Source organism: Melospiza melodia, chromosome 10, assembly GCF_035770615.1.
Source record: "Melospiza melodia melodia isolate bMelMel2 chromosome 10, bMelMel2.pri, whole genome shotgun sequence".
NCBI lineage: Eukaryota > Metazoa > Chordata > Aves > Passeriformes > Passerellidae > Melospiza > Melospiza melodia.
The window spans coordinates 14,730,522-14,755,258 of record NC_086203.1 but is presented as its reverse complement, the minus strand read 5'-3'; the positions used below and the strand labels follow the sequence as shown (position 1 = coordinate 14,755,258).

The window sequence follows — 24,737 nt, the reverse complement described above, 5'->3', positions numbered from 1 at the left end:
TCTGTTAAAACTTTGTTCTCCCTATTCCCAGCTGTGCTGTTCTGCTCCTCTCCTGGTATTGTGGTTGTTCTGATCCCACTGGGGATCCTGGGGGGATCTTTCCCTTGAGGATGGGCTCATGCATATTTCTAGCACAACAAGCTTTAGATGATTAATAAATCTTTCAGAGCTATTTCTTGGAAGGCTGACAGGCTGCTTAAACATTTTATCCAAATGGAAACTGATTACTTGTTTTAAATAATAGTGATTATATCAATTACAAAAATAACATTTTTACTGTTTGCTTGCAAACTAGTGGCTTTGTTTAGGATTTCCATGTATTGATGGTGGTTCAAATAACTTAAGAACTTTCCAGTGTTGATGTAATGTTATCCACACTTGGTGGTGGTTGATCATATTATCTCAGACTTATCAGTGACTTGTGTTTTGCATGTTTAACCTGTTTTTGTCCTTCTGATACATGTTGTATGTGGAGTTAATCCTTGTGTTAATCCATAGTCTTCTAGGAGTCTTTATACATTCTGGTATTTTAGTGCTATCTTCAGTTTTGGCACATTTTTCTCCTTTCTGCTCAGTTTTGTTTGCATTTAGTATAGGCTGTCCTATGGGTTATCTAGAGTTAGTTTGTACTTGTATGGCACAGGCTTTCAGTATGGAAGAACACAGGACTTCAACCTTTGCCCCTGCCCTCAAGGAATCAAAAGAGCCTGAAAAGCTAATTTTCTGAATATTTCTCAGTAAGTGAAAGCTAATAACCACACAGCTTACATCCTTTATCCATTTCTTCAGTGGTGGCCAGCTAATGAATCTGGGCATCATGTGTAGGAAATCTTCCAGCTTTAGTCTTTTCTTTTTTTCTAGAATTCTCCTTTCAGAACATACCTATTCTGATTTACAGCCCCTTCCCTGGCTGCCAGACTGCACACCCATCCCAGCAGCACGCTTCAATCCTAGCCAGAGGCTGCCACTGCTTTTCCAGCCTTGTCATCCCTGCCCACTTCATCTGTTTTTTCACCACTTGTGGGTTGCAGCACCTGTTTTATCATGTTTGATTTTGTGATAGCAATGTGTGACTGCTAGAAACTTTTTTCTTACCTCCCTGAATCGTTTTCACTAGAAATGTGATGTACTGATGACTGTGGAGATAAAGGGCTGTTTCAAGTGCTGCACTTTTTCTCTGATCCTGGTTGTTGCTCAGGGCTGTGTAGGACTCCATAGGAATAAAAGCTAATTTGAGCAAAGAGAAAACAAATCTCCAATATGGATTTTACAGATAATTTCAAATGCATGGACCGTTTATACCTCAGAGCTTTCCCAAGGAAAGCTGTTGAGTGTTTGAATGAATCCCACTGTACTGTTCTGTTTTTTCACTTTGGGAATGTCTCTGGATTATTCTGATGTCTCTGGAATTCATTATCTCTTATTCATATGTATTGCTGTAATTCTGCTATTAATAGTGATGGCAAGTTGCTTGTTTTCTTACCTCTGAGTATATGGGTTAAACACTTTCTTCAAGTGCAGTTTGGGGTAGAAGTGGCTGTTCAGTTCTCTCAAAGATGTCTTAATGAGCACAAGCATTCAGACCCTGTCCTCAAAGGCTCCTAGTTGTGTTTGCATTCCAGGATGCATGGTACAGCAGACAGGGGTTGGAATCTGTGCTTTTAGGGTACATACTGGTGAATAGTTTCCCAGTACTACAGTAGTGCTGCAGTTCTTACTGTACAAAGATACTAGGCAACACCAAATAATGACATATTAGGTGATACTGTTGTGATAAGACAAATTACATGAAATTGGCCTTGTCTCCTGCTCTGTGTTCTGCACTTTTTCTCCTTTCCTGTCCCCTGTTTCTTTCCCCACATTCCAGGGCTGGGAGCGTGTGAGCTCTGTGGCATCTCTGTTTCACTACTGGAGAACTGGAGGAGCTCCCTCTTCCCAGCTCAGACTCATGCTGTTCCTCCTACTCCCTGGCAATGTGCTGGAGCAAACCAAGACTGGTTTGTGTGGGGTTTTGTGGACATACAGACTCTTAGAGAGGAATGAATGAGAAGCACAGTTGGTTGGTGGTACAGAATAATGAGTCCAGGAGAGGAGGACACATGGGTGCGTGTGATGTTTTGCAGCTCCTTGGTAGGGTGAGGGCATCAGAAAATTTCAGAACATCTGAGAGATTGGCACATGAGGTGAGGGGGAAGAGAGACCCTTTTCTTCACCTTAACCTCTTAAAACTGCTGACCCTGCTTGTGACATTTAATAGCTCAAACAGAGCCACCTTTCCTTTCTGCAGCATGATCCACAATGTATTTCAGTAGCTGCTTTTGCTTGAACTTGAGCTCCCACTTGGTACTCACAGTTTTGAACTTCCCCCCTTGATACCAAGGCAGGAGCTCTTGACTTCAGATGGCACCACTGCTGATCCAAGCTTGAAAAGATCTCTGCTTACCTTGAGCCCTCACTGGAGGAAAGTCTGTTCATTTAAAGGGGTCCTGCTTGATCAGCTTTACCTACGATTTTCACTTCATTGTTGAGGAAAAAAATGTTGGCATGAAGTTATAGCAAGTATGGATTTTGTTTAATATGATGTTCCTCTGTGGCTCTTTGTGGGTCATCATTATAGGGTGCAATTACATTGAAAGGGAAATCAATTTGTAGCTGCCTGGGCAAATTCTTTGTCTAATCTAATGGGAAAAATGAGTAGTTAATGCCATACTTACTAGAAAGTTCATTAGCACCTGGAGTTATTAAAGCTGAAATTATTTTGGAAATCTGTTTTTAACATCATGAGGAAGTGTGGGTTAATACTTCTTTGAATGATACATGAGTGCATCCTTAAGGTACAGAGATCTGCTGCTCATTTTGAAGATGGTGTTATTCATGTGCTTCCCACCCCAAAACATTCTATCTTTTCTTCTCCCCAACAAAGTGCTGGAACAAAACAAAATTGGGGTGTGTGGGAGTCCCCAGCTGGATGTGTGTGGTTGGGAACAGAGCAACTTTCTGTCCTTACAGGGGAAGAAAGGAAAGTCTTTGGTTATAAATCTGTTCATTTTGTAGGCTCCTCCTCCTCAAATATGTGAGTTTTTTGCTTTTTGACTGTGGTTATTCTTATAAATTAGGTCATGTTATACTTACCTGTATGAAACTGAGAGAGAGGCAGAGTATGGAGACAGTTTCCTATCTTGCTGAATGATATCATTTATCATTTTATATCCAGATTTAAAAAGGCCCATCCTGCTGGAGATAAAAAGGAGGAGAAAAAAGAAACTACTGTTAGAAAGTAATTTCTCTGCACTTTTACCTGAAATGAATGATCATGCTTGTGTTGGTAAATGCAGATTTGTTCCAACAACCTGAAACCTTTTGCCTTCTACTTTTGACCAAACTGCACAGCATTTTCTTTAAGGAAACACTAGTTTTAAGTTGTCCTTCCTATCTGCTAGAAAATTTAATTTATTCCTTAAGAAGAGAAGGAGCAATTAGTTACTTACTGCTTTAATCTCTCCACTCCTTTTAGAAAGCAGCCTTTCACAGCTGTGTCTCCAGGTGGCACCAAGGGCAGATGGGCATCCCAAGGTCGAGGCAGCCTCAGAGAACAGAACTGCTCTTTGAGGAGCCCTGCTTCCATCTGCTGCAGTGTGTAGCACAGAGGCCTTGGGTGCTGCATGCTTCCTGCCTCAGGCTGGTGACTTGTTCTTTGATCTGTCCTTGTTTAGCTGGAGGCAGGTGCTGGGGCTAAGGAAAGGCACAAGCCCATCCGAGTGAGCTTGGAGTGGAGAGCAGGGTCTTTTTGTTGTTTGAAAGTGGATGAGTTGGAGCAAAAGGTATGGAATGAAACAGAATTTGCTAAGTCTAGAAAAGCACTGAAGACAATCATGAGGGGAGTTTTAACTGTAAACTCCTCTGTGTTCTGTAGGTACCTATGCCAGGGTGGTGAGTCCCCATATGTTATAATCCTGCACTTTAATCTACAAGTGGATGTTTGCAGTGCACAATGTGAATTTCTTAGGAAAAAGGAAGAGTGGTGATTGGCATCATCTCACTTTTTCCTTCTTGATGGACTTCCCTGTGTATATTCTTTTGTTTTGGTTACTTGTGGCTGCATGCAGCTCTCTCTAGAGCCCACCAATACTATTTCCAAGGAAGCTGGGAGGGCATATCCTGGGGGAAACAAGCCTCTGCTCCAGTCTAGGTTTGTTGCCTATGCAATGGCTCTGGTCTTAGTAAAGAGCCAGATCTGAGCTTTCACGTACCACTGTGCACTTTGATGATCCTTTCAAGCCAGGCAGGTTTTCATGCATGTAGAAACTTTATCTAGACTGTCTTCCAAGCCAATAATTGCCTGCAAAGAGGATGGCTTGTGTGGTATCATAAGAGGTACAAAAGCAATCACTACCTGTAGGAGAATTTACTTGTCAGCTAATATCCTGCCTATTGAAATCTGTTTAAACTTAATTAAATTGTCATAGGAAACTGCATTGCATTACATTAGAAATTGATCCTTATGGATCAGAGTGTTTAAATGTACTTTATTTATATGCAGAGTGTGGGTCTCAGCCTCAGATGGTTGTGGGTAACTCTGTAAATGTGCATCCAGTTGGAGATAGTGGATGTATTTCTCAGGTGATGCACAAGAACTAAGAAGTTGAGGGGAATTTTGTTGTTTTCTCAGTTCCTGAAAGTGAGAAGGGCTTTGTGTCTGTTCAGCATACACTCTGTGTCCACAAACCTTATGTTCAAGGCTTGTGTCGGTTTCCTAAGACACAAAAAATTAGGAGCTGGCTGGCTTCTATGTTCCCACAATCCAGGTGAATAAAATACAAAAGACACAGTATCAAAGGTAGAAGAAGATGGGGATGGTAGCATTCACAGTTTTAGCAGACCTAGTTACTGAGTAATACTGAAGGGTTACATTGAAATTGCAGAGGAGGTTTGCCTCTCATTTAGGCAAAAGCCCCACGGATTTCTATGGGAATTTTGCTTCCTTACAGAAGGCTGCAGATTGTTTTTATCCTGGCAGTTTCCCGGGAGCACAGTGTGTGTGTCAGAGCAAAATGATGTTTGTGTATGCAGTCTGAGGGCTTGGCCCTGCCCAGCCAGCGAGGGCCCCTGTCCCCAGCTCACTGTGCAGACCCTGTGGCACCCAACTTGCTTGAACTGGATTTACTGGATTCACTAGATGATGTTAAATAAAAATCCTCTTGAGTGCTTTGCTGGGAGCAGCCAGTGCTGGATGCTTTGTTATCTCCCCTGTGCCGGTTCCGAGATTGCCTGGCTGAGCATTGTGCTGCGTTGGGGCGGTTTCGGAGGTGGGAGCACGGCAGCGGTGCCTTCCCTGTGGGCTGTTGGCCGATCAATCAGGGAGGAATGGGGAGGAGCGGTGCCTGGGCTTCGGGGGCTTTACTGCCTGATTCCAGCACTCTGAGTAACCCCGTGAACTCGGTTATTCCCAGCAGGGTGAGGTGTGGCCTGGGGGCTGCTGTGGGAAGGAAGGATGAGATCCTGAGGAGTGCTGTGCCCCAGCCCCCTGCGCAGGGGATTGCGGAGTGCCGATGTCGCGGCTCGGTCGCTCTGTCCGACCGCGGGGACTCTTCCCGGTCCCCTCGGCTTGTCCCGAGCAGGGGGAAGCTCCGAAGGAAATCGTCGGTGCCTCCCCTGCCCGCCTCCCAGGCTCTCTGACAGCGGCTTCCTTTTTGAGAGGGTGGCACAAAGTCTGGCATAGTCTGAGTGTTATATAACCTGGAGTAATGACTGGCTTTACTTCTTTAAAAGGAGGTGATGACGCCAGAGCTCTGCTTCCTTCAGAGCCGCCAATTGGGCGCAGGGGCTGGCAGATCTCGTGAAATGATGTGCTGTTATAACCAGCTACGCTTTCCCCCCTCTTTTCTCCCTCCTTCCTTTTGATCTATTGCGTATGATGGAATACAAAATAGAAATCTTTCCATGCAGTTGAGGAGCAGCCCACGTCCATGGCTCTGCATTTTCTATATTTATGTATATGGAGTTTCTCAAATGTTTTTTTAATCTGTATTTTAGCTCTTCTCTTAAAGCTGTCACAAATGTGAGATCAGCATGAAGGTGTGGGGAGCAGGGTCAGCAGTTATTAACTGAACAAAGAATTGCCCCAAGTTGTCTTCCTGCTTTTCTGATAAACTTTGCAGGATATAGAGGTTGTGCTTTATTGGCCAAAAACTTGCATTTTTATTTGTCATAATGCCAGAGAATCTCTAACAAAGGACAGTCCCACCTTGCTCCTCTGTCTGTTTGATGTCTTTTTCCCCCATGTACATTTCACATTGTCAACTTTCTACCACACCTCGCCATTGCTAATGGGTACTGTATTCCCTCAGCTGCAACTGCTGTAACAGTGATGAAATCATATGGAAACTAATTAGCAAATTTGTAATGTGGTATTTTCCCTCTTGAACAGGTAAGGAGTGGCAAAGTCACTTTGCCAAGTTCACCTGACGAGTGTAAGGAAACCAAAGTGAAAATTCTCTGGTTTACATTTTAGGCAGCACCCCTTTTATGTTCAAATGGGTGAAACCCAGTTTCACTGGGTGAAACTTCTTTGATTTTCATCTGAGTTTAGAACCATGCAAGGGCTCCTTAATTTCATTTTCCCCTAATTTATATGGTATTGGTTTTGGTTTTATGGTTTTAAATCATTATGGTTTTAATGGTTGGTTAAATAAAATGTGCATGTAGCTATATGTTCTGCAAGTGTAATATTAAATAATAAACATGTGGAGGGAGATGAAGAACTGTTTTAATTAAAATAGAAGTAATCTTCAGATTTTAAAATACAATATCACATCACAGTTATTTCCTTTATCTTTTTAACTTCTTGCTTAGGCTTTAGAGAAACTGCAGCATGGAACTTGTAGAAGTGTCTGGTTCATTGTTTGGTTCAAAGTATTTTTTTATTAACAATATTTTGTACTGCAGATGTTTAAAATGTCTTGTTCACATTTTCTTCAATATGCAGTTCACTGACTCAGCCTCAAAAAAATTCTAAGTAGGAGTCAGAGGACTTTATTTTCACTTGCAAATATGCAAATAGGAATGAGACAGGAGAAAGCTACAAGATAAAATCTTTTTGGGCTAGGTGAACAGAAACTTCTAGTTTAAATATCTGTCAAAACAAATTTTGCAATTAAAACATCTGCAGATAATCCCCATCTATGTAAAATATTTAAATACTTGAACTGTTAGAAGTGATTTAAAAGTGGTACTTTTGTGTACTCAACTTGATTTGTGTCAAATTTGCCCATAGCTGAAAATGAATAGAATGAAATTAAAGTTGTACCCAAAAACTCTTCAGTGGTGCACAAATACGTTGTGTCATCTACAGCAGCAGAGAAATTTAGCAAGTTACAGAAATGAGGAATCAGTTTCTTGAATGTAACTGGGATTGTAACTGAATGGATTTAATTTTGATTAGAATGATGACAAATATCTGTGGTATAAATTCTTCAACTTCAAATCATTACATCTTGTCTAGTAACAGCTTATTTTCTTTGGTACATTTAAACAACCTCTGAAAGCCTTGGAATCTCAAGCAGTGTGTTTTGCCACAGTGCCAGTGTGAAAAGCATTTGCAAGAGGTGCTGCATTGTGTCATTTCCTGTATTTTGTGCAATTAGATTTTTGTTACATTATGTACAACTTCCAACCCCCTCCCACTTATGATTTAGATGAGTTTGGGAAAGAAAATACACCAAGATTTATATGAATAAAATAAAATTAGAAAAAACAGATTTACCAAATTTTACGCCTTATGGTTGAATCTGAAACTCACTAAAGTCAATGGAAAAACTCCTCTGGTTTTCCATGGTTGGTTTAGATCTTATCAAAAACAATTTTTATTTGCAGTGCAGTGTTTGTTTAAAAAGCAAATGATTCTCAAAGCCCAGCAATACTCAGTTGCCAACGCAGAGTGTTGTGGAGTCCAAGTGTGAGTCTGTCTGAACCGTTCTGGGTGGATAAACAACACCTTATACCGTGTCCAAGTCAAACCTGGGATTCTTGGGTGTTTTCTGTGTTGCTAAAACATCATGGAAACTAGGGCAGGGAAAGTGGCCTTAATGATGTGTATGTGCTACTAGCAGGTGCTAATCAAGAGTGAAATGTGGCTGTCAAGCCTGGTTCATGTTCAGTAACTTACAAACAATTTGGGTTAGTAGGCAGCTTCCCTGCACAGTGGAGGTCAGTGGGGTGTGCAGAAGGAGCTGCTGGGTGTGGAGCTTGGCTGGGAGAAAGCCATGGTGTGGGGAAGGGACTGTGCAGCCAGCCTGGGGCAGTTAAGGGTGGGCAAGAAAGGTCTCTTGTGCTTGGTGGGGTGGTGATGAGGATGAACAGCCTGGAGGGAAGGGCACCACCCCAGCTTGCAGGGACCAAGAGCAGGGTGGCACATCAGAGATGCAGTGCTTCTGCTGCTGCTGTCCTTGCTGGGCTTGGGTCAGGTCAGGGAGCAGTCATGGAGCTGCTCAGCCTGTGGAGCAGGGACTGAGAGGTTCAAGGTGGACAGCAGGCATGGGGCTGGGGAAGGAGCTACTCCACCTTGAAGGGAATGCATGTTTTGGGACATTTTGTTGAAATTTATTTAGTTTAACTGACTTCAGTTTGATAATTTTTTTGCTATACAGGGGAATTAATGTCTTAAAACGCTTAAACACTTTATGGTCAAGTTTCTTGTCCCTATAGACAGGTTTAAGTATGAGTTTTAATGCTTGTGAATTTGCAGTGTTCAGGGATGCCGACATTGCTGCTGGAAACACTTGTCAGCCAAATAAAAAACCTGTTCTGAAGAACCTTTCTCTTAATATTCTATGAAAATACAAACTTCATATTGTTGTGTGGGTGTTTTTTAACAGGTAATGCCCTAAGTTGTTAGCAAGGGAATCTCTCAGGTGACAAAAGCTTTTTGAGAAGCCTCTTGTGACATATAGCACAGTTTGTACAATTGCAAAGAGCTTGTGATTTGAGAGGAGGAAGGTGAGGTGTGACAGCTGGGTAAGATTTCAGACCCCAAAAAGGGGGGGAGAACCTTGTTCCTTACTGGTAAGACTGGCCTCATGGAAAAGCTGTTCAGTAAATGGACTTATCTGTAACAAGATTACCTTCCATGAGGAGATCATTTTATAAACTGACTGTTTCAGGCAGATCTAATTCTTGGTTGAGTGAATAAGTGTTTATCCTGGCTAGCAGTGGTGGCCTCACCAGGAGCCTGTTGTGAGTAGAAGGGCTAGAAAAATTGCTTCTCCATTTTGCATGCTGAGGTGAAGAAGGAAATTCCCTTTTTGCTGCTGTGTTGCAGAAGGACAGGTATAGGTTTCCTGTTTCCCCCAGTGTATTGAACTTCCATTTTTCTCATGCTTGACTACTGTAATGTGGATGTGTTGTGGTTTAACCCCAGCTGGCAGCTCAGCCCCACACAGCCACTCACTATCCCCTAGTGGGATGGAGGAGAACATTGCTGGAGTAAAAGTGACAAAGCTTGTGGGCTGAGATAAAGATAGTTAAACAGCAAAGCAGAACAAGGAATTCATCAACTCCTCCCCATGGGCAGGCAAGTGTTCAGCCATCCCCAAGAAAGCAGGGCTCCATCACAGTGACAGTGACTTGGGAAGACAAACACCATAGCTCTGGATATCCCCCTCTCCTCCTCCTTTCCCCAGCTCTACATGCTGAGCATGACACCATATGGTCTGGGATATCCCTGGGGCCAGTTGGGGTCAGCTGTCCCAGCTGTGTCCCCTCCTCACTCCTTGTGCACCCCCAGCTTCCTCACTGGTGGGGCAGTGTCAGAAGTACAAAAGGCCTTGACTCTGTGTTAGCCCTGCTCACCAATAGCAAAAACATCGCTATTATCAACACCATTTCCAACATAAGTCCAAAGCATAGTCCCATACTGGCTTCTAAGAAAAGAATTAACTCTCTCCCAGCCAAAACCAGCACTGCACGCTTTACAAATACCAGTTGTATTTACCCAGTACTTGTTTTTAAGTCTTGCTTTCCAGATTCATAAATCTGTTAGGTCAGATGCTGAGGTCATGTTTGCTTATTTATTCCAACTGTACAATGTCCTTATAAGGCCTGTTACAAGATCCTTGGCTATGCACTTCTTTAATATATTTGTCCCTCTTTTCCCCCTTGATAAACATTGTGTGCCAGCCAGGCTGTTTGAATCTGTGACATAGGTGAAAGGCTGTCCTGTTACTGAGGGTCTTAATTGTAATACAGTTCTTTTTTAATTTTTTTTTGTGAAATTTATATAGCTCTAACTATGAAAAAGCATATTGGGTTTGGGTTTGTTTCACTTCAAAGTTGTGATGTACCCTGAAGCACTGAGGGTGTTTTGATGGCAGCAAGCACTCACAGTGCCCTGCTATCCTCTCAAATGAAAGGTCAAATGAAAATGGCTGGAGTCACACAAAGGGGAGCTGGGCTCTGCCCTGGCTGTTCTTGCAGACCTTTAGATCAGCTTTAGATCAGCTTTTGCTGTTGTGAGTGCAGCTCATTGTCCTGCAGGTCTGTATGGGGGCTGTTCGGACACCGCCTGCTTTGGGTTCCTTGTGTGTGTCCTGGCTTTCCCAGAGCTCCCTCACCAGTTGTTTCAAGCAGCTGACTTTGTTACATGGACAAGTGCTCACTACCAGAGAGCTAATTTCATTATGTGTCTCAGCCGAGGTTTGCTGTTTATTACTGGCATTAGATATGCCTGTGAAGGGAACTGGGCGTGGATAAAGTCTCTGCAACACTGAAGAAGGTTAAGCAGGGTGGATAGCCTTTAGGGGTTCAACTACAGCTTTAAAGGACTTATTCTGCACTTATTTTTTCTCTCTTGTGCCTGTCCTGATGCAGGTGAATTATTGGGACAAAAACTCACTTAAGTAATCTCTCACTCCACAAATTCTAACAAGTTCTTTCCTGAAAACTTAGAAACTTGCAGTGGGCTACAAGCTGCTGGTTTAACCAAGCAAACAGGATGCTCTTTCACCTGTTGTTGTTCAGACAGGTTACCAGCTCCATCAGATTGCTCAAGTTTCAGTCTCAGTTGTCCAGGTTTCTTGCAAATTAGACAGCATCATGCAAATAGCTTGTAAAATCACCATTGTTTTCAAAGCCAGAAAGGCTGTACTCCTTTTTGCATCTCCTTCCCACCCACCAGTGAAACTCAGAGGCGGAGTTGTGGTCCTGCGTGTCCCCTGCTCTGAGTGTCCTGTTGTCTGTTGGGATTCCCCTTGCACGGGGCCCCACCGGAGCCTGAGTGGTTATGTAAGGATTTTTATTTTATTCTCAGTCTTGGTCTCTGCCACTAGTTGAACTGGATCACAGGCTGAGTGAATGGGATCTGATCCGTACGGCAGCGTGCAGCTCTGCCGCTCCAGAGGAGAGAGACCTCCCCTGTACACACCCACTCAGCCTCCCTGCTCCTCTTCTCTCTTCTGAAACTCTTTTCCCAGGCAAACTGAGCTTGCTGCCGCTGCTCGGGAGCGCGTACGGAAGCCAAAGCGTCCCGGCAGCACAGCTCCAGGCATCGAGCCCCAGTGGAGCAGCAGCTACCTCGGGCAGGGCTGTGTTGTTTGACTCTCCGAGCAGGGGAGGAGATAGTGACAATTTTTATTTAGGCTGAACACGAGGCATATTTAACTAGTTATGTAACGGTGACCCCGGTCCGTCTCGGCTGGGTGCAGGGAGGATATATACGTACTGCTTCTCGTCACACCAGCTGGGTGGATTCAAGCACTAGGAGCTATTTACCAAAGTTATTTTCAGAAACTTTAAGTGCAGGTTTCCCTGCCTGTACCCTGGACTGTTTTATCAGCAGTCTTTTCCCGCCTGCAAACTGAACAGCCAGTGAGGGTGGATTTATGCTCGCTGGGCTGTGGGCAGAGATAAGGAGTTGTCAGGAGTGACTGGAAACTTTTGTCCTGAAGACCCTGAGACAAGAATAGCAGAAGAGCTGAGAGTGTGCAGCCACGTTGAACAAGTGTGCAGGCAAAGGGCTTGCCTCGGTGCACTGAGCAGCATGCTCCTCTTGGATGAGTCTCAGCAGTTTCCAGGTAGGACACAGGTGGGGGGTTTTGTGGGTTGATTTTTCTTTCTTTTTCTCCCTTGTTTTCTTTTCCCTCTTGCTTTCCTGTTACAGGCTATTAATTTTCCCACCCTGGGCAAGAGCACCCCACTCAGTGGCTGGTAAAAGTCATCAGGAACCAAGGCTTTTCTGTAGGTCTCAGGTTTTAATGTGCTCCCTACCAGGCAGGGATGGAAGAGGTTTTGATTTCAGAGCCTTGCAGTGCCTGATGGAGGGGGCATGAGAAGGAAGCTCACTCTTCCTTTGTGCCTATAATTCTGAAGTCTTTGGTGATGTGACATTCTGGGTCTGGCTGTTATTGTTTCTGCTGCTGTTGTGTTGTAATTCTGCAAAACTTCTTTTTTCCAAGAGAGGAGGCAGTTGTTAATAGCAGTATCATTTTATATCCACTGTCCTCTCCCCCACCCCCTTCAACTGTGTGTGGATACTTTCTCTGCAACATCCTACTTGATAAAAGTTTCAAGAGCTTCTTTTGTCAGTGAAATATTTGGTGACTTGCTGACCGGGCAACAATCTGAGCACCAGGCAGAGCTGTTGGTGCTTGCTCCAGATCCCCTAATTAGTGCCTAAGAGACTAAAAGCTACTTGGCTGTTTTCCCCCTATCAAATGGGAGATGCTGGTGAAATCCTAATGGGAGTTCACAGTTTGGGGATAGCTGCCACCTAATTTGTTTGCTGGTGAGAGGATGTTGGAGAAAAAACTTTGTTCAGATTTGAAGAACTTTCTAAATTTATAATTTATCTTCTTACTTTGAGGTGAGATACTTTGTGATGCCAGGCTTCTTGCACTTTGTTCATGTGGCAAATACCTCCAAAGTCATGCTAGGAACCTAACAGACTGATCAAAAATGGTCCCCAGGAGTTCCAGCTCTGGAATCCTGGTTTACTACAGAAGTGCAGTGTGGTTGTCATGAGGAGTTCTTATAGAAATAAGCCATGGAATATTTGTACCCATTAGTGGGAAGGGGGTTTAGGAAACAAAAAAATCTATCTTATTTCTCTGGTTGTGGTGGCAGGACAAAGAAGCTAATTCTGGGAGAGTGTGAACTGAGAAAAAAGGAATTACAATAGAAAATGAGTTTGGATAAATGAGGAATCTGGGTGATGATACAAGTGGCTTATGTAACTTAGTCTAGATAATAGGTATAAAAAGAGAAGACAGGGAGGGAAAGATGCTTTTGGAAATGAGACTGTAGGTCATAGATGGAGGGAAAATACAAGGTTAGAGGCTTTTCAAAAATTTTGGTTGGAAGGTATTTGTACAAAAGTAAGAGAGGAAAAGTGCAAATTAACTCATCTTTGTACTTCTCAAGTTGTAAAGTCTGGGACAAGGTTTGTCACAGCCTCTACCAAAGTCTCTAGCAGTAGAAAATGATCTCCCTTTGAGGAAGCCTTTTTAACTGATATATTGAAGTTCTGTTCTGGCTGGTGGATCCAAGAGTGTCTCCACCACACTTCTGCACAGCCTGCCTGTCCCAAAAGAGATGATAAACTGCACAAGGTCACTGAGTGAGTCTGTGCAGAACTTACACATCATGTTCTTCCCTGGTTTTGTGCTTCAACCACTGAACAATGTTTCTTTTCCTCTCTGATTTATCTGGCTTTTCCTCACTCCAGGTGCCTGAACACTTCTTTGGGGTATTCAAAGTAACAAGCACCTGTATATGCAGTGCTGTGATACTTTTTTATTTTAAAAATGTTGATAGAAAGTTAGAATGGATTTTAATTACCACTAGCTAGTAAATCAAGGTTTGTTGCAGTACACTACTTATCCCCCTGTTATCCTGCAAGAAAAATGTCTTTTATGTAAAAATCCCTGTTTCCTTGTGATATACACATATATTTCTTACTTGACCATAGAGGTAATTGTCATTTTAGCAACCTTTTGAAGAAACAAGTGCCTGTTTCTTTTCCAGGCTGTAATGTGCTTAGATTTTAGGGTGTTGTGTATTTTTAGGGTGGGCATCCTTGTGGCATTGTGACTTCAATTTGTGTGAGTCTGATTGCCACAAACAACTTTGCAGCCTTTTGTCAAACTCCTTTAGCAGCACCAATATTTTGGAAAGGAAAACTAGAAGCAGATTGTTCTTCCAGCAATGGTGTTTCATCCTGATCTTTCATCCTGGTCTTATTAACTTTCTCCAGTGCTCTCGGTCACTTTTCTGGCTGCAGTTGATGGGAGAAGTGCCAGTGGAATGCGGTAGCACACAGGCTCAAACTCAACAATTTGAATTTTTCTCCCAAGTGATGCCTCCCTCATTAAACAGAGTCCTTAAAACTTACTCTGAAATTTCTTTAGAGACTGAAGCAGAAAAAGGGAATGTAGATGAAGTTCTGTGCTTTGTTACAGTTCTAAGAAAAATCCACAATTATGTTTTGTTTTTTTTTTCAAGTAGGAAATTATATTTATGGAGAAGAAAGAGAATTGTTGGTTAGAGCATAGGACAGGAAGCCAATAACTTGAGTTACTCAGCACTGATGCCCACCTGATTGCTTTGATTTAGTTTCTTCCTCTGCAAGATGGACAGCAGGGTGTTTCACAGGTACTATGAGGAGCTCATCATGCCCATGAGCTCCTTTGACACTGACTAGGGTACAAGTGACACTATTATCATTTTGAAATCGCTCCTCCCTTATACTGCTACCATCAGGAGCAACAACAAAGGAGGACTCAGATGCTGGAGGTTGCCTTGTGCTGGGATTATTTCCCATGCTGCTCTTTTAAATTAGGAGAGAGTGTCACCTGCCTTCTCCCTGTCCTTGTTAGCAGGTCCTGAGCAAAGCTACGATGTGAGCTTGAGGCAGAGATTAAAGTTCAGCTGGTGCTTGTTGTTTGTTTGCCATTTTGGTGGCCTTGGAAGTGTGTGGCACAATAATTCCTTCTTTATTATTTCTCATTGCTCTGAGGGTATGCTGATATAAAGCTACAACTCCCAGCTACCTAGTGTAAATTAATGCTTATGTAATCATTGCATAATGCAGAATGCTTGCTCCCCTACTCGTCCTCTTTTCTTAGTCCCTGAAATTTATCCTAGAAGAGTCATGGTAGCAGCCAGCTGGATTCACTGTGCTTGGAACGTGTCAAGCCCCCATATGCATCTATTTTCTGAAGCTGGAAAGGGGAAATTTGTTACCTAAATCAATATTTAGCCACCTCAATAAACTAGATCATATTTCTCTTTTTTAAAAAAGCTTTGAAGTGTTGTGAAAATAAATAAGGTTAAATCCGGTTACTTGTGGTTTAGATCCCCATGGTAATTTTTGTAATCTGGCTGACAAAACTCTATTCTGGGTTACTAGTTAACTGGGATAACCAGAAAGGGGAGGTTTCAGTTCCCTCCTGCGCACAGCTTGTTGAAAACTTCCCAGCACTCAGCCTGAAACATTTCCTGACTCCAGAGCTGTAGCTTTATGTAACTTATTGCTCTGCACACCCCTGGCTAAAGGACAAATGTGACCGATCCCTGCCTCCCCTGCTACCTCAGTGGGTGCCTTCCTGTCTTTGTTTCCCTGTCTTCACTAATGCCCACAGTGTCTGTGCAAGAGAGGGGGCACGGCAGGAGGGAACAGTTTAGGTTTGAGGACTTTCTTCAGGAAAAGTAGTTTTGATTCCATATCTAGAAGAGGGATGGCAGATAGCTGTGTTCTGTATCTCTCCAGGTGTATCTCTCCAGGTTGCCATCTCAAAGCACTATGAAAATGTTTGATTTGAAATTTCACAACCCTCTTTTGAGCTGGAAATGGATATGGGATTGCCCAGTGCTCCAGAGGAACCATGAGCCTCTGGTGCCTGTGAAAGGGAGGACAACCAGACGGTCATCTCACCTGGGCTGCATTCAGGGCCTTGTGCAGGAATGGGAGGAGGTCCTGAGGGGCTGGGTGCCAGAGCAGGTACCTGCCACACTCCAGTGGCAATGGGGTGCCTGTGGCTGCGAGCCTGTGCCATACAACAGTTATATAAGTGCTCTTTGGTGTTTATGTAACCCGGGTCTCAGCGTCCGCAGCATTGAGGCCCAGCCAGAACAAGATCTCTTGGGTATTTGGGGCCTGGTTCTGCTTGCATAATCCCAGGGTTAGAAGATATATCGCCTGTCACCAAAGTTGGCTGTTTGATATTCCAGTTTGCCTCTTGGCACTTCTTGGCCGCTTCCTTTCCCTTTGGTTTCTGGGTGGTATATTCCTAGCTCCTACCCTTCAATTCTGCTGCCTTTTGTTCCTGAAGGATTCCTTCAGGCCAGGAAAGGAGTTTTATTCAGCAGCATAAGTTCATCAGCAACTGATATGCTGAGAGATGTCTGAAGGAAAAAAGGGCAGTGCTGCCTTGTAATTGATCTTTTAAAGTTTTCCATTTATTTGGGCTTACTTCTTGCCAGAGGAGACTGGAGATGGGTTTGACTTGTGTGTGCTGATGGTCTGGCTCCCTCCTCATGCTCTGGCCCACAGAGTCAGTGCTGGTGGCTTTTCTTTAGAGCTCATCTCTTCCCTCCATCCTCTGGTCCTGCACTGGGGACAGAGACAGCCTGCCATCCCTTACCAGCAGATTTCACGTAGGTGTCTTGAACCCACAGCGAGTGATCGCTTTACTGATACTTAGAGAAATGAAAAACATGTTACTCAGACTTCAAGCAGCACTCTTTGTTATACCAACATGACAGACTCTGTGTCTGGTTACAGTGACAGGTATGAACGACAGACCTGGGCTGGTTAACTCCTAGATAAATGAGCAACGGGCATGAAGACGTACGTGCTTTTTGACAGGTGGGGGAAGCTTCCCCCGGGAGCAGGCTCAGCCCGAAAGAGCGATCCTTTGTGCCTGGCAGTGGCGTGGCTGTGACTCAGCAGGACCCCGGGCACGGCAGCAGAGCCGGGGCGGGAGCAGTGCCGGCGGTCGGTCACTGCCGTGGCCAGTGGGCTGCGTTCCGCCGGGGGCTGGGGCTGCCGGTCCCGCGGCTCTCGGCGTGGCTCCCCGCTTGGCCAGGGCGCGGTGCCTGCCTTCGGAGCTCCCACAGCCGTGGTCCTGTGCGGACAAAAGGCCGGTCCGGCTGTCGTGCTGGCAGCCGGTGACCGGAGAGGGGCGGCCGGGCGCGGGGTCCGCCGTGCCGGGGGCAGCGCGGGCGGGCGCGGGTGCCGCGGCCGGCGCGGGGGGGCAGGTGTGCCGGGTTATATAATACTTACATAATTAGGGCTTTGTTAAGCGCTGGTGGCTGGGAGGGGCGCCCTGCCGTCGAAGACTGAGCCCGATTATTTTCCGAGGAGAACAAAGTCTTGTTCCTAATTAGCTGCCCTGCCAGTGGCTGCCGCGGAGAGCCCCGAGTGCCCGTAGGGGCTGCGTCCTGCTCTGTCCTGCTCCGACCCGCTCTGAGGTGACTTTCCCAGTGCTTTGGGTGGAAGCAACCAGGTGCTGATGTGTGCCGTCTTTGTGCCTCTCCTGGGTGTTGCAACAGGTAAAGCCTGGAGGAAGGGACTCTGAGCTTTTCCCTTACTTTCACCTCCTCTGTATGTGAGGAGTTTCACAAGGAATTTACTGTCTCTAGCCCAGCCTTGAGGTGCTCAAGTGTTTTCACACAATGCCACCTCTGTGAGAGGTGCTCTGTGCAGACACCACTCCTCCCTTCTCACGTGGCATCCATGCAACAGCTGCACCAGTTGCATACAAAGAATATTTTGAAAATTTTTCATTTTTATTGCACAGCTGAGTACAGGATGAGCCAGAGGACTCTGGCTGTTGCCAGCCTCTGGGTAGATTGCTGTGCTGCAGTTAGAGAGCTGCTGTTCTTCAAGAGCCAGGTACAGTTTCACTCTGGCATCACCTACCCACCACTCCAGTTCCCAGCACACTGGGGAAACATCACATAACCCAGAGAGCACCTTCCAGGCTGTCAGAGCCTTTGTAGCTGGGCTTGCTCTGCAGAGCTGCTCCTCCAGCCTTTGGCACTCCAGTTGTAGTTCAGTGTGTCAGGGACTGAGCTGCAGCTGGAGCTGTGCAATTAGAGTTTCTTTGCCATCCCTCAGTGCTCCTCCCATTCCTGCTTTGACAGCTCAGTACCGGCTGTAGTAGCACTAGCTAGTATTAGCTAGTCTCTGACAGGCTTTTGCCCACAAACTGCATAGAAGTTCCCAGAAGGCTTCAATAATATTTAACTGCTCTTTGTTCTTTGTGCAGGATGAAAGAAAGCTCCCAAAGTAAGAATTAACTGCTCACTGCTCTGCATGCAGCTACCTTCTCTACCATGCATGCACATCCCTGTGTGCTCCCACCTTAGGGTAGGAGCACACCTACCTGTGTGTTCCTACCTTAGGGCAGGAAATAATGCTCAAAAACTCAGCAAATTTTCCTATTTGGTATCCTGAGTTTCTGTAGTGAAATGATTTTAGAAATAAACAGGTGTCTGGGTTTCAGTGCTATGTCTTCCCTGGAGTCACTGGAGTTACCCTGGCAATTGAACTGGTCTCCCAGGAGGAGATGTACATACCTCTAGCTAGCCCTGTTAGCTGGCTACTAACTGGGCAGGCAAGGAAGTCACCAACTTGCACAGTAGCTTGTCCGCTGAGGGGTTTCTTGGCTCTTCTTATGCAGCAACCTCAGGTAGGAGACCCTCAGATCTTCTGAATGGGAATTTCTGTACTCCTAGGAGTGCTGACTGTTGCTAGAGCCAAACTGTGGATGCACAGACTGGGACTTACTGAGGGCTGCCTTGGAGCATGGAGATTGGCTATAACACTGTTTTTCTCTTACCTTGATGTCAAGACAATGTTAGTTACATGAATGTCACGCCTGAAAACAACCTGCTGCTTCATGACACTTCGCAGCAACCTGAGCCATTTTGCAGAGCAGTCTGTGTCGAGAGCAATTCACTGCTGAATCCATGATCTAGAGAATATTCTCCAGGCTGGATCCTGTGCTGTTTTAACAGAAGTTTGAAAGGTGATGAGGTGCAATAGGAGGTGCCTGACTGCAGGACAGATCTTTTGCTGTGTTACACATCATGAGTCACAGCTGTGTGCAGTGTTTAGGGACAGCTCTGGCAGTCACACCTCAGAGGGAGCATCTGAAGCAGCGTTACACACAGCAGTCACGACTCTCTTACAGAGACTTCTAAACTGTAACACTGTGACATGCAAGTGTTGGTCGAGAAACCAAACACCTCCCCCTATTTGTATGTACTTCTGGGGGTGGTGCTTGCTGCTGCTTATTGAGCAAAGAAAACTGCCAACCTCTGACCTGCAGCACAAACCAGAGCCGTGCTGTAACCAGGTCTGTTGGGTTTTGAAAGTGCAGGCACATTTCACACCTCTAAAGTGCATGAGAAAGGATAGTAGTGCCCCTCTTGGCATTCGGGGTACCTTGCAGGACAGAGTGCCTGGGTGTGTGCAGGTGTCCATAACCACTGGGAACTGTGCTGTAACCCACCTGAAGGAGTAGCTGCATTGATGCTACTGCCACTTCTCCTGGGAGATCCTCTTTGTAGATCTGGTCACACAGTGCAAAACATGGAACAAAGCTGGTGTGAACTGGGTGATTCTTGGTGCCCACAGCTTATAACCATGGGATGGATTTACACCTTTGCCAACAACCACACCTGGCTGTCTTCTGCTGGGCAGACTTGGGCCTGTATTTACTGTTGCGGCTCATCTTGCTGTGCAGGGCTGTGCTGGGTTGTCACCCCCAGGCTGGTAGCAATGCTCTTCTCAAGCAAGCAATGTGAATAGGTGCCCAGGTCTTCCTAGAGTGCCCAGCAGCTCCAGCATGATCAGACAGTTGTCAACATGCAAACGTGGCTGATGAATTTTTGTGTTGTGTAAAACACTACTTGTATAACTATGGCAGAGTAGTATGTCAAGTGCCTGTTACAAAACCATAATTGCCTTTCTGTTGTCTATGTAGGTTTGGCAAAATTGGGGCAGGATTATTCCATTGATTACCTGAGGGGACCTGTTCAACAAGGCTGTTCCCACACTCCCCCCAACCCAAGATCAGACCCGTTCTTATACAAAATAGGTGTTAGTGTGTGTAGTTATTGTTTCTTAATGTGTTTCTGTCCCTGTGTGGGTCCCATTTACACAGCTTGGAGCTCACCAAATTGGAGAGCAGCCACATGACTGCAGCAGGGAGCTGTGCTTTTCATCTGGGTTAGGTTTAGGCTGTGCACATAATCAGGAGTTTAATACAAAGCAGCAGCAAAACAATTCCTGCTTGTAACTGCCAGCTCCTGCCACAGGTGTGGTGGGAGCTGTTGCAAGGTTAGACTTGTGATTTTATCATTGTGTTAGTTAAATTTTGTGTAAAGCTTTATTCATGGTGGTGGCAAGAATAGGAGCAGCCTTTGGGAAGCTGGCTGTCCCCTGAATCCCACTGCAGCTGAATCACTGAGATGTTTGGAGCTGTCGCTAGCGTGGAAGAGCTCTCTTGATGCATATGTGTCAGGAATGTGGGCTGAGGCACAGATTGTGTTCCTCACCTCAGAACTTGTATTGGCAGGACAAACACCAGCCTGAGCAGACGTGGCTGTGGCAGATGAGGCCTTGTACTCAGTGCAGGACCAAATTTATCATCAAATTTTGGGCTTCAGGCTCCTGGTCGGATGAGATTTATATTTTAAAAAACCTATCTGATCCAGCTGTGTGTAGGTTTTACCAGAGCTCCTATTACATATCATTAAAAGGAAAGAAAAGGTAAAATGCAGAAATGGAATGAGCCTTCATAGGGATTGCAGAACACATCTGTAAACATAGAGGAGACATAATAATTTGGGCTCCTGAGCCTTTAGGTTTTGCTATTGTCAACCTTGTCCTGAAGACACCCTTGCCTGGCACAGTGCAGGTGGCAGGTTGGCTGCTGGAGGAGGTGACGTGGGCAGTTGCTGGAGTGTGGGGAGGGAAGAGCTTCCTCTTCCAAACAAGCATGGCTTTGTGCTCCCTGGTGCCTTGTCAAGGTCCTCAGGCCCAGGGTGAGATGGCAGCAGTGTAACCATGGCAGTGTTTGTCTCCGGTTTAATGACTCATCCCGGAGCATGTGATCACGTGTGCAGCCTCCCTGCTTCCCTTTGCCCTATTTCATCCAATCTTTTGATCTAGTTATATAACCAGGAGTCAAGAGGGGTGGGGGGAAGGAAACAGTGCTGAAGAATTGCAGGTAATGTGACTAAAATGTGTCTGTAGCTCAAATAGCAGAGTTGTTGTCTGGGAAGTCTGAGAAACTGGGTTTATTCCCTGCACAGTTCTCTGTCTGCAAGTGAACTGATGCTTGATATCTGAGCTTGTTAGTCTAAGGAGACATGGTGAAAGGACGGGGCTCCAAGACCTTGGCTGTGGCAGAACTGCTGTGCTTGTAGCAGTGAACCCCTTTGCCTTTATCTTCATAGCTCTAACTCTCCTTGCATTCATCATGAGATCTGTTCCATCCTGTAAGCTGTGGACACCTGGTTTTCCAGTATGTGTAGGGCTTGCAGAGACAGATACTCACAGAAATGTTTGAGCTCCTGTGCTGGTACTGGTCCATGGTGGGCAGAGCTCTGAAGTCCTAAATCTGTTCTGACATAGACTTGCAGCAAATGCTGGGGTGGGTCTGGTGGGATGTCTGGAGAGGAAGTTTGCAAAGTTGCTGCTTTTGAACAAAGTGTGAATCTACTACTTGTCATCTCAATTTTAAGATGTGATGCGGGAGATAAGGTTAATTTAATGGGCATATCAACATGACAGCTGTAGGTGCAATGTGCTGTACTGAAGCATCCTTCATTTAAGCTCCCAGCATTTTGAGAAGGAATGCTCTCTGTCTCCAGATCCCTCAGAGTCACAATGTGATGCTTGTTGGTTCTGTATTACTTCATCTGCCACATTCCTCTGCACTGATGTCTTCTTTCCTTCAAAGTTCTGTCTAAGTGTCATTTCAGTTCAGTCATTAGCTCAGATACACAATGTAAGCAAGAAAGCTGATTACAAGATGAAGTTCAGGGTATCTCTTTGCCTGACACAAGGGGACAAGATGCTTCAAAGAAGCTATTACAACGCTTGTCAGAAACAGTTTGCTTCAAAGGGAGCTTTTGAACACAAACATTTCCTTTCTTTGCTCTGGAAGCATTAGCTTGGTCACTGGCAGCCTGTTGAAGAGCCAAGTGTCACATAGAACAAGGTGTCATTTCACATTGTGTTTCAAGAGTGGAATCAGGCACAAATGGAAGTCTGAAAATCAGAGAATAAAGAGAAAAAGGAATGCATGTGATTTACAATGTAGAAAGAATATTGCCACTTATATTTTGTTTGACAAAAAGCGTGTTGGAAATTACCATTTAAACCATGAGAGTGAAGCCTTGTGCTAAAACCGCTGAGCTGCCTGCTGAGCCATGACCCAGTGTTTGAAACAGATAACCTTTTACATACTATGTTCTGTTAACTTGGGAGATGGTTACACAGGTGTCATATAGATGGAAATTTCTGCCCTACTTGAATGATGTGAAATAAAGAAAAAGAGATTCAAGTTCCTATTTTCCATCAGAGCTTATCAGGCCCTCATATAAACAGACTCTTGGGGTAGCAAGTGCTCCACATGGACCTAAATAATCTGCCTTGTTTTCTCGTCAGGGCACTTTTGGGCTGTGTTGAGGGGTGTTAGTCTTGGGACGCGTCCTTCACAGTAAAACTTTTAAACTCCCTTTGACTGTCAGAAAGGACCCCAGTTTTGACCCTCAGAGTGACATGCTCGCAAATGAGTGAGAGTAGGGCTTGTCAGTTCCTGTTCAGCTCAAACCCTGCTGATTGCTGGTGGAAGAGGCAGGCTGGCACAGCTGTTCCCATGCCATGTTGTTCCCCTTGCAGACCAACCCCAGGAAGCCGTGTTCAGCGGTGACCATGCGGAGCACGCGGAGGATGGAGAGTGGCAGCGCTCGACTTCAACTACCTCATCTCAGAGCGAGCGGGCAGAGCAACTCTTGCAGAACCAGCACAAGAGCCTGGCCTCTGAGGACACCAAAAAGAAGAGGGCTCAGAAACCGTCTCACATGCGGAGGAACATAAGGTAAGCAGCAGCAGCAGGACAGAAAGAGCTCAGGTCACATATGGTGGTGAAAACAGAATCTCTGCACTTTGCTTCTGAGCTACATTGTGCCACTGCTGGCAAACCAGATGGTTTTTCTTTTCCAAAACCTTAGGATTTCACCAGTGGGAGTAGAGTGATCTCAGACTGGAGTGCTGCATGTGGGTGCAGACTTGTTTGGTATTTCAGAAGAGTGAATATTTGGTTATGGAATATATTGCAAAAATTGTGTAATTGCTGCTGTCTTTTGAGAGATGTAATTGAAAAACAGTGCCACCATTAAGTAAATACCAGTTTCAGATATTTGCTGAGGTGAATCCTATTGCAAACAGCCTAAAATACAGTCCTTTCCTGTACTATCCTGGGTACTTGTTGACAGGAATGCTGATGCTATGACTAGCAACTGAAATGTTGGAAGTCAGTTTCACCTGGATTTTATAAAGCAGTAGTTGTTTGATTGTGTAATTCACCACATATTCTGGGACAGGTTGTGAGGTGGTAAATCACTAGGAAATTTTGCTCAAGAGAATTTTATAAGCTCAGAGGAGAACTAATGGAGCAGGAACTTCTGTGGCAGCAAGTGGCTCTCACGCCCTGTGCTGGTGGTCTTTGGTTTCTATTTAAGCTTGTGCAGATTGATTTTCTTAAAGCTGAAGGAATAAACCACTGAATAGGCCTTGAAAAATGGGACTTCATTAGGATGAAGGAGATGTCCATGAAGTGTGGGGTTGAGTGGTTTTAAAGGCTAGTTTGGGGAAGCTAGATTTTACCACTGCTTGTACTGCACCTCTCCTCTGGCAAAAGCGCCATGTGACACTGAAGCAGGGGAAAAGCAACTTCTGGAAGTAAATAAAGTTACCTGTAAAGGGAAGGTGCTTTGAGGGAATGCCTTGAAACAATTGTTAAAACCATTAGAGATTCTAGCTCCTCAAAGTGCTGTCAGCAGAGAATCGGGGTGATGACTTTTTGTGGGAATATATGGGAATTTTCTTCCCATATATCTTCTTTGCATGGCTTAGTGCATTTTGTGTTTATAAACTGTGTATCAATAAAAAACACCCTTTCAAGCAGAAGAACTGGTCTCTGGTAACCTAGTTTAAGTATGTGCTTACCCACATACCTATTTCCTCCTTTCATTACTTTGCTTCTGTTGAACTTTTGTCTTTTCCTTGAGTGATGGTAGTGTTATCTGTAGTGTTGAAATAGCTGTAGAATTTGCCCATATCTTTTGGGGGATGATGTTCCTACTCTATGTGGCTGACAGAATACCTGGAGCTTGTCAGTCCTCTTTGCAGCAGCTGTGTAGCTGTTCATATTTTTGGAAGAAGTGGAGGGTAACCAAATCCTGTTTGTCCCTGTGTTCAGAAAGCTGTTGCGTGAGGACCAACTGGAAGCCGTGACAAAGGCAGCCCAGCAGGAAGAGTTGGAGAGAAGGAAACGGCTTGAGCAGCAGCGGAAGGATTACCCAGCCTCTATTCCAACTGTTCCCCTGGAGTTTCTTCCTGGTAAGCATTGGGAGATGCCAGCCAAAGCAAGAGTTCTAAGGGGAGATGCTGAATGAAGAAGGTGGTGTCCATGAATGAATGAAGAAGCTTGTCCATGATAGGACAA

At 44.9% G+C, this 24,737-nt stretch overlaps 1 protein-coding gene across 3 annotated transcripts in view; it reads left to right on the top strand.

The window, feature by feature from the left end:
* The window catches only part of RAD54L2 (RAD54 like 2), a 69,113-nt gene that overhangs the window by 24,106 nt on the left and 20,270 nt on the right, over positions 1–24,737 (top strand). For 2 of the 3 annotated variants that reach the window (XM_063164481.1, XM_063164479.1), the window contains exons 3-4: positions 22,910–23,108; positions 24,492–24,631. In XM_063164481.1, the coding sequence (XP_063020551.1) occupies positions 22,910–23,108; positions 24,492–24,631 (339 nt within the window). Of the gene's footprint in view, positions 1–11,323; positions 12,066–22,909; positions 23,109–24,491; positions 24,632–24,737 lie in introns of those variants that run through there. The other variant, XM_063164480.1, reaches the window with a different exon arrangement.